Source organism: Scardinius erythrophthalmus (assembly GCF_964197995.2).
Source record: "Scardinius erythrophthalmus genome assembly, chromosome: 7".
Classification (NCBI taxonomy): Eukaryota; Metazoa; Chordata; class Actinopteri; order Cypriniformes; family Leuciscidae; genus Scardinius; species Scardinius erythrophthalmus.
The window spans coordinates 2,561,972-2,571,971 of record NC_138227.1 but is presented as its reverse complement, the minus strand read 5'-3'; the positions used below and the strand labels follow the sequence as shown (position 1 = coordinate 2,571,971).

The 10,000-nt window shown below is 36.8% G+C and overlaps 2 protein-coding genes across 2 annotated transcripts in view; one reads left to right on the top strand and one right to left on the bottom strand.

Annotated features, from left to right (window-relative positions):
* The window catches only part of clpb (ClpB family mitochondrial disaggregase), a 48,814-nt gene extending 42,578 nt beyond the window's left edge, over window positions 1–6,236 (bottom strand). The window contains exons 1-2 of the mRNA XM_081369733.1: window positions 5,671–6,236; window positions 5,162–5,213 (exon numbers count right to left, since the gene is read on the bottom strand). Of these exons, the coding sequence (XP_081225859.1) occupies window positions 5,162–5,213; window positions 5,671–6,058 (440 nt within the window). The 5' untranslated portion in view covers window positions 6,059–6,236. The remainder of the gene's footprint in view (window positions 1–5,161; window positions 5,214–5,670) is intronic.
* A 1,904-nt stretch (window positions 6,237–8,140) lies between these two features.
* stard10 (StAR related lipid transfer domain containing 10) overlaps window positions 8,141–10,000 on the top strand; it is a 17,094-nt gene continuing 15,234 nt past the window's right edge. The window contains exon 1 of the mRNA XM_081370165.1: window positions 8,141–8,830. Within this exon, the coding sequence (XP_081226291.1) occupies window positions 8,657–8,830 (174 nt within the window). The 5' untranslated portion in view covers window positions 8,141–8,656. The remainder of the gene's footprint in view (window positions 8,831–10,000) is intronic.

The window sequence follows — 10,000 nt, the reverse complement described above, 5'->3', positions numbered from 1 at the left end:
ATTGGAAATTGAACAAAAAGTTATTAGATGATCCAAATTTTAAACTGATGGCATCGAAGTTAATTGATAAACACTGGTCTCAGGCTAAAATAACAAATGTTTATGGAGAACATTGGGAAATAATGAAATACAAAATTAGGAACCTAGCTATTTCAATGGGGAAATCGATTGCTTCAGCTAAAAGACAAAAAGAATACATTGTTATCAAAGAAATAATGCGCCTATCAAGTAAAGAAAATTTGAACACTCAGGAACTAACGGATTTGTCATTATTACAAATACAATTGGATAACATATATAAAGAAAAAGCAGAAGGGGCATTTATCAGATCAAGACATAAATGGTTGGAACAGGGGGAAAGAAATACCAAGTACTTTTTTAATTTGGAAAAAAGAAATGGTGAATTGATCTCTATAAACAAATTGTTAATTAATAATACAGTCACAGAGGATGAAAGAAATATATCACAGTTTGTTACTCAGTTTTACAAAGGTCTGTACACTCCCAATTTAATGTCTTCAGATCTGAATGACTTTCTAGATAATGTTTTAAATGAAGCTAAAGTTATTGAGGATGATTTTAAATTGTTTTGTGATGATGATTTAAGGTTGGAGGAAGTTAAAGAGTGTATTGGCAACCTTAAAGATAATCGGTCTCCAGGTAATGATGGACTTATCAGTGAGTTTTATAAAGTGTTTTGAGATAAGTTGGCTCCATTTTTGCTAGCCGTATTTTTAGAATCTATTGAAAAAGGGGAATTGCCCTCCTCTTTAAAACAAGGTGTTATTACATTAATTCCGAAGCCAAACAAAAATAATCTTTGTTTAGAGAATTGGAGACCCATTAGTCTATTAAATAATGATGCCAAATTATTTGCTTTGATCTTTGCTAAAAGACTAAAAAAAGGATTAGAATATATTATAGATGAGGAACAGACTGGATTTATTCAAGGAAGACACATTAGTAATAATATTAGATTGATACTTGATATGGTAGACTACAATGATTATGTTTTAGATGACAGTTTTATTTTATTTATTGATTTTCACAAGGCATTTGACACCATAGAACACAACTTTTTATTTAAAACAATTTAATTTTTTGGGTTTGGCAGTTATTTTCAAAAAGCTATCAAAACCTTGTACAGAGTATGTACCAGTTCTGTAAAATTAGCAAGGGGGACTTCTGGCAGATTTGAAATAGGTAGAGGGATCAGACAAGGGTGTCCGATCTCCCCATTTTTGTTTTTGTTAGCAACGCAAATAATGGCTCTTCACATTAAAAAAGGACATTTCCAAGGAATTACAGCATTAGGGAAAACATTTAAGTTGTGTCAGTTTGCAGATGACACTGCTTTATTTTTGAAAGATAGGAATGAAATAATTAAAGCAGTGAAATGCATAAAAGAATTTTCAGATGTATCAGGGCTAGGAATGAATATGAATAAATCTGTTCTGTTTCCTCTTAAAGAATGTAGTTTAACTAATTTTTGTAATATTCCAATTGCAAATCAAGTAACATATCTGGGAGTTGTTATATGTAAAGATGAAAATCTGCGTAACAATCTAAACTTCAATCCAATTATCAACAAAACTAGTAAGAAGTTCAATGCGTGGTTACAAAGGGATCTGTCAATTCAGGGGCGGGTACTTTTGTCAAAAGCTGAAGGAATCTCCAGATCAGTCTATGTGTCATTATCATTGGATATTCCCCCTAAAGTTACCAAACAATTAGATAAAATGCTTTTTGATTTTATTTGGAAAAACAAGCCACATTATTTGAGAAAAGAAATTTTATGCAATCCCAAAGATCATGGTGGTTTAGAGGTTTTGAGTTATGATGCTTTGAACAATGTTTTTAAAATAAATTGGCTCATTCAGTATTTAAAAAATAAAGACAGTATTTGGAATTCCTTTCCTAACTATCTATTTAAACAATTGGGCGACCTCTCATTTTTATTGAAGTGTAATTTTTCAATTGAAAAAATACCATTTAAACTTGCAAAATTTCATAAACAAGCTCTCATGGCATGGACACTTGCATACAAACATAACTTTTCACCTAGGAGATATTATATTTGGAACAACAAGGACATCCTTTACAAAAATAAATCTCTCTTTTTTGATTACTGGTTCGAAAACAATATTATATTAGTTAGTCAGCTTTTGAATAATGATGGAAATTTATTAACATATAAAGAATTTTTGAATAAATTTAAAATACCAGTTAGACCTAAAGACTTTGCTGTTGTAATGGATGCAATTCCTAGGAAAGTATTGATTCTTCTTCGAAATGCATCACAGGAGGAAGATCTAAATTTTACAGATACCATGGGTAACATATTTCTTGGTAATATAAATATTTTACAAAATAAAATCTCAAATAACTATATTAGAAATATACTTAATAATATTGTTTACCCTCCAGCTCGGTTTTTCTGGTCATCTGTTTTTGGAGATGTAAATTGGCGTAATGCTTGGCGAACAGTAGATAAATTTTACATTAATAACAAAATTAAAGAAGTTTCTTTTAAAATAATGCATAGAATATATCCAGTAAAACATGTGCTAGAACGTTTTAAATTGGATATTGATTACTCCTGCAATTTTTGTAAAGGTGAAAAGGAAACAATTTTTCATTTGTTTTACCATTGCATATATACAAAAATATTTTGGATTGATGTTGAGCGTTTAATTAAGAAAAAATTGAACATTGATTTACAGCTGAGTGGATTTGACATAATGATACACTTCAATGATAATGGAATTGAGAAAGATAAGGTATATTTCATACAACTATTAATATTAATGGGGAAGTTTCATATTCATAAAATGAAATGGTCTGACTCCAAACCTAACTTTCCTTGCTTTAAAAACGACTTTAAGCTTTATTGTTCTGTTTTGTGTAACTGCACAAGTAAAAAAGCAATTAGAGCTTATAGCATTGTAAGCAGGTATGATGTTATCTAAAATAGCACCCTTTTTCTTTTGTGTTTAAAAATTATTGTCCTCTGGCACTGTTATTTTATTTTACTTTATTATTTGTATTTGTTTACTTACAGTGATTATGTCTCATTGTATTGTTCTGGTTCATGGCATTAATAAAAAAAAAAAAAAAAAGACACGCTTCTGGTGTGCAAAGACATGGAAAACGCGACGCAGCCGCCACGCAGCTGACACGTATGGAACGCCGTTGGGGACAATACCTATTATATGCAACGCGTGAAATTTGGACGCATTAACACGCACAGTTTGTACGCGTCTTTTTGGTCCGCGTAAACGCGAACGTTTTGTACGTCTAAACGCGAAGTTTTTTGTCATGTTATTTAAAGACACGATCGTTTGTATCGCCTTAACGCAACATTTTTGGCCGTGTATTTTTTGTTACGTGTTTCTAGACGAACGTTTTCGTCGTGTAAACATGACATTTTTGAACGTGTAATATTTCTGAGTCTTATTTGATGTGCGACATACAAATTTTTCTGTTTTAGTTAAACTGGTGATAATTTAGAGTCAATGATTAAATACATTCAATGACTGCATGAATTAACATTATATTCTTTTGTAACGTTAAAGGAATTTGTCCTGTAGGTAAATAGGTAGGTCTCCTGTTGTTTTCAATAAAAATGATTTGACTTAAAATTCATTTTAATTCATAAAAGTTACATTTAGGGTAAGGTTAGAGGTAGCTCTAGGTCTTTAATATCTCAATAAGTTGCCATGATTTTAATATTGTTTTATAAATCTAATGATCTACTGTCAGTTATATTGCAGGATGTTTAATGCACAACAATACTGATGAGCAAATAGTAACGTTATCTGTCACTATTTATAAGTAAATAGCATCTAAATGTCTACTGAATCCACAACTGTTGCTATTTACACTTGGACTTGGACTGGCTGCCCCACAGTTTACGTGGTCCGCCTGCTGTAGTGATTCTGTAATGTTTATGTGTCGTATGATTGTGTCTGTGTTTAAATGCTGAATAAAGATTTGTAAATTGTCATAGGCTACTGGTGCTTTGTTTTCTGCTTTTGTATTTGCCTTATTGTTATAATATAATTGTTAAATTTGTGATTGTTACAATATATTGTTGTTATTAGATTATTTTTATCTGACATATAGCCTACAGTACACATACAGTATATGTGTATTAATTATTTCCAGTCAAACTGACATCCCGACTTCAAGGAGCATTCCAGAGTCTCTCATACCAGATTGATGCTGGCCCACTCGGAGATTACTCCAGTCATTTTGAAAAAAAAAAAAAAAAAAACAATAGCCACAGTATTTAGTATTTAGCCTTTGCTAACTTTATTATTCATTGTATTTATTAAAGTTGAATGATGTATATGGCATTTATTGGCACTATTATGTATAATTATTGACACCCTGGCTATGGCCGTATCCAGTGTTGTATGTTGTATACATATGTTAACATATGTTATACATGTGTATATAGCCTGTTATAAGAGGATGCCAACTGAACGCAGTCTGTAAAAGTTCTTTGAAAGTTTAATAAAAAAAATTCTAAGAGCCATCGTAGAGAGCAATCCACTTTTCCACGTTACCGGAGACAAAAAACCTGCATGAGTACAAACGGGATGAGATGCCACAGCATGACACAGCACTGACATCACGACCAACGTATAAATGCATCATTGACTCTAAAGTTTTACGCTTGCCTATGTACATGCCAACGTAAAATTACGATCTCATTCACGAACAAATGTTACGTGTGACGTTTGCATAGGTATTTGCTTACCTAACAGCACATCATCCCTCACGGAAAGAAATGTCGTCTGATGTTTATATATGTATACAGCAACGTGCCATCGCATCACAAATGCAAATGCAATCCTAAATAGAGCAACGCTATTGGCTGTTGTGCGGTCTGACGCGACACCCGAACATATACTTCGTATTTACGCGTACAAACTGTGCGTGTTAATGCGTCCAAATTTCACGCGTTGCATATAATAAGTATTGTCCCCAACGGCGTTCCATAGACACGCAACAGAAACGCCACGCTCACGCCACGCATCCAGTGTGTCACCGGCCTTAGGCTGATAGTGTGTGAGTGTGTCTATGTGTGTGTCTATGTGTGAGTGAGTGAGTGAGTGAGTGAGTGAGTGAGTGTGTCTATGTGTGAGTGTGTGACCTGCTGAGCTCATCAGTGTTGCTGGATCTGCAGGCGTCCAGAAGAGCTGACGCTGAAACATAATCATATCCAAACATCAGATCAGGCTTTATTATACATCATCATATAATTCACAAGTTATGAAACTCCACATTAGGACACGCCAAGTCATTTTTAAACAGTCAAAATTATGACTTTATAATTATAAATTCTATAATTAGTTGATTATAATTTCAACTCTTTGATGTGTAAAGTTTGACTTTTAGTCATATTTTCGACTTTTCATCTAATAAATCTTAGTATGTCATAATTTTGTTAAGTAAAACATACTTTTAAATGTCATAATTACAGCTTAATCTGCCATAATTTTTGTCACAATCACTTTTTTAAGTAATAACTTTAACTTTTTATCTCATTATTGATATATAATTGTAAAGAGAATGGCATAATTTAAATTTGTCATCTCATTAATATTAGTATGCCTAGATGTTGACTTGTTATGATTGATTTTCACATGCGAGTTTCTCCACCTTTATCGTCGCTGTCTCTCTTCAGGCAGAAGGCGAGCGCCGCGGCTGAGATGAGGCCTACAGAAGCAGAAGCCGCGGTGTGGGAGTCGCTCTGGTGTCCGCCTCTGGAGCGCCCCGAGGCGGTCAGACTCGCCCAGCTGCTCCGGCGGCCCTCCAGGCTCGCGCGCCACCTGCTGGCCAGCTGATGGTACTGCACGTGCGTCTCCTCGCTCAAAACGCTCCTCCTGGAAGCTCGCGCGCCGCTGAGCACCGGGCTCCGGTTCGGTTCGAGCTCACACAGGTTACGGAACCGGGAGGCCTCACCGTGACCGGTCTGAAGCGCGCGACACGGAGACAGGCTCCGTGACCTTCGCATCAGGACGCGCGCCGGCACCGACGACAGCAACATCGCGACGCTCCGAACTGACGCGATGACAATAACAGCGGGTTCCGTTATCGGTTAAGACGGTGTGTTCAGTTTCAGTGATCAAAGACAGACGGGTTATGAATTATGATGTTAATGATGCAGGAGGATGAGAGCTTGACAGCAGAAACGTGTTTCCGGTGAATGATAAACATCCGCGCGCGGTGAGCACGGAATCATGGGAGATGTAGTCAACAGCGTCACAGCGTCACTACTGCACTCCATGCGCTCAGTAAAGTGTGTTTTTGTTGTTGTTGTTTTGTTGTTGTATTATTATGATGATTATTTAAAAGTTTAATTGTTGGACATGCGTATATACGATAATGCAACAACAGACACACACACACACACACACACACACACACACACACACACACACACACACACACACATATATATATATATAAATATATATATTTTTTTCAAATGGATCAAGTTGATTGACGACGATAGATCGATTATAAATTGATATAACGGGCCTATATTATTATTATAATAATAAGCATGAATCTGTGCTGGTGACCTTTGACCTGCAGAGGGCGTCTAGACTCACAAAACACACGAGCAACACTTTCCCTCTGTCATCAGTTTATAGATTAACAACAGAATATTAATGGAAATATGAGCATTGGACTTGAATAGAGTCCAAATCCCTTTGCATTCTACATTATTAATAAGTAAGTTATGTTTAATATTATGAAATTATAAATTTTTTATTAGCCGGTATTGATCATCCTGAAATGTTCCTGCATGTTGTTTGTTGACAGACACACAATTACTGAACATTACTTAAATAAACTACAGCAAAATCAAAATGGACAATTTTTGTTTTGTAACGGAATATTGCAGTGTTTATTCTTAATGATTTATCATTGTGTTAAATTGATGTTCCTGGTAATCTTGAATCAGAATCACTTGATGAGGGCGGGGCAACCTGTCAGCCAATAGCAAACCACAACAGTTCAACCATCCAATCAAATCCCCACACACACAATCAAGCCCCGCCCACATTTTCTTCTTGTTCAAGAAGCGTTTCACTCGGATACACGAACATCTCTAATACACGAACTGACATCTTCAATAGAATTACACGGTTTGATGTTTTGCAGTTATGTGTCAGAATGACTGTCTGTTAATGGAGAAAGGTGAGAGAGTTTCCATGAGAGGCTAAAGTCCTCAAACTGCGCGTTTCATCAGAGATGATGGCCGATATGAGAATAACACACAGTGCATGAGGAATAAACTCACCCAACATCTCCAAACCACACGTTTCCTGTGGTGTGTGTCTCACAGATGTGTGTATTAATAAAACTTACAGAGGCACCATAGTGTATTTAAACACTTTAAATGATGGTTTTTGATGTTCAGTGCATGTATGAGAACAGTTTGCCTCAAATTCACACACAAAACGTTTGATTTTAATAGTGTGTGTGTCATGCTTCTGGCACCGAATAATATCTCATTTCAGTTCACTCTCAATTAAAAAAATATAATTTATATTTATATTTTAAAGCCTGACTTATGAAATAATAGTCTATTTTCTTGCATTATGGTATTATTTCTCACAATATGATCAATAAGTGAACATTTGCATCGCAGTGAAGTGCATCTTCATGCATGACGCTTCAATAACACTGAGAAACAAACCTGGCTGTCAGACCTATTTCTGTCTTTGTGTGTGTGTGTGATGTTATTTTGCATGAGTGATATCATCTAAACATGCAAAACAGTTTTTTATTTATATGCTTTATTTAACATTCAGTTTATAACGTGAAGCAAATTAGAACTCAACAAGAAAACACTTCACCAACACCACACAAAACAAAAACAGAACCAGACATTAAAATAAACGAGAATGGGGAAAAAAAGAGAGAGAAAGATGTAAAAAAAAAAAAAAACATTAATTAAGGTAAAAGTTTTTATGTCGTGCAAATTGTAAAATGTTCTGCTTTTGGGTTAAGAGAAGATGAGTAATGTTTCATCTCGTGTAAAAATACCACAAAAATAGGTTTACAATTTGAAAACTTACATTTATGAATATAAAATCGCAAACTAGAGGTTATGATGGGAAGGTGAGGGGAGTAACACGTCAGCGCTGTGCGCGTGCATGCGAGTGGGCGGAGCTCAGCTGTCAGTCGTGTGTGTGTGTGTTAGCGGGCACACGCCTTTCCTCATCAATGTAGCGCACACACACACACACAGCGGGATGAAACAGCTGCTTGTGCATTACACCGGGAAACGCGCTCGCGTTTATTATTTTCGACACACTCACATATGAGTTTATTTACACACACACACACACAGCGCGTGTATATCTGGATATTTAAACGCGCGCGACAAACACATATGAGCTTATATATGAGCATATGTTTGAACATCTGATGTGGAATTGTGAATCAGGATCCGAAACCGCAGAGACTCGGTTCACACAGAGAGAAACGCCCGTGCGTCTCACGCGCGATTTAATCACGCGACGCGCGTCAGGGAATAACCCGAATTAAACTAAACTTTGGTGTTTGGTTAGTTTGCTCTCCGCGGGAGCCGCAGTTCTTCATCATCATCATCAGGAGGAGGCAGAGGAAGATGATGAAGATGATGATGTCCGGGGAAGAGGTTCTGATCCCGGATGATCGCGCGTTCAGTCGCTTCCAACGCGAGTGTGAGTGCGATGAAGGCTGGAGTCCGACATACAACAAGTCCAGCATCTGTGTGTGGATCCAGATCCTGGAGGAGGAGAAGAGCTTGCACAAGATCAAGGTGTGTGTGTGTGTGTGTGTGTGTGTGTGTGTGTGACGGATGCTCTTCTTCACGCCAGGCCTTGCTGAGACTCAAACTGTATCCGGTTTCTAAAACGCTCAAACTCACTTTACTGACCATAATCAGACACTATCTGGAGTGTGTGTGGAAGTGAGAGTGTGTGTGTGAGTGAGTGAGTTTGAGTGTGAGGAAGTGAGTGAGTGCAGATAGCACAAAAAAAGTTTGCCTATGTGTTTAATGTAGAGTATCATATCTGCTCCATCAGGCGTTTATGGCTCATATAGTCTGATATAGTGGAATATGGAGGAAAAGCAGATCAACGTCATTCACAGACTCAAACTGAGCAAAAATATGCAGTTTAGTAAAAAAAAGTAAGATGCTGTAAATCATCGATATCTGTATAATAGTAAAGCCGATAAAATGCATATAAACATCAATATCTGCCATGATATTTTTGCTCAGTTTTATGATCAAAGCTGACTGAAAAATGAACAGGTTATCCTTCCTCAAAAGCCTGATGATCATATTCATGATTTCTCTATGCGATAATCAAGAAAAGGTGAAGTTCCTTCAGTCCAGCTGAAAAATGACTAACAATATCAAAGTTATTCTTGCGATGAGTGAAGAGAGACTCGAGCTGAAGGACGAGCAGACACCAGAGTCTGAACTCGACAGCTCATCAGATCATTCACAGGGTTAATCCCTGAGTTCGTCATCAAGTCCGTGTGTGTTTAACGGGAACATCCGGGTGTGTGTCGGCCGGGCAGGTTTATCCAGCAGGTGTTGACACACACACACACACACACACACATACACACACGGGTGTGTTTGAACTGTAACAGAAAGCCAGCAGGATGTGTGTGTGTCTTCTCTAAAACTCAGTGTGTTTTACAGTCAGTCCCTGTTCTTTTATGTGTGTATTTGCTCAAGGAAACTCAGTCTAATGCATCTCAAGTTCAGAAAGTTCAGAACCTGCTGGATTATCACGAGACTGAAGTAATTCGAGCTTTACACACACACACACACACACACTGTCCTTTTGTTCCAGTATAAAGTAGGAAGAACTGCATGAAACAAAGGCGAGCAGAAGTGAAGCTGAAGTTCATCCGTCTCTCAGAGAACAGGGGAGTGTCGAACACGCTTCAGGTCGATGTTGTAGAGAGCGGACGA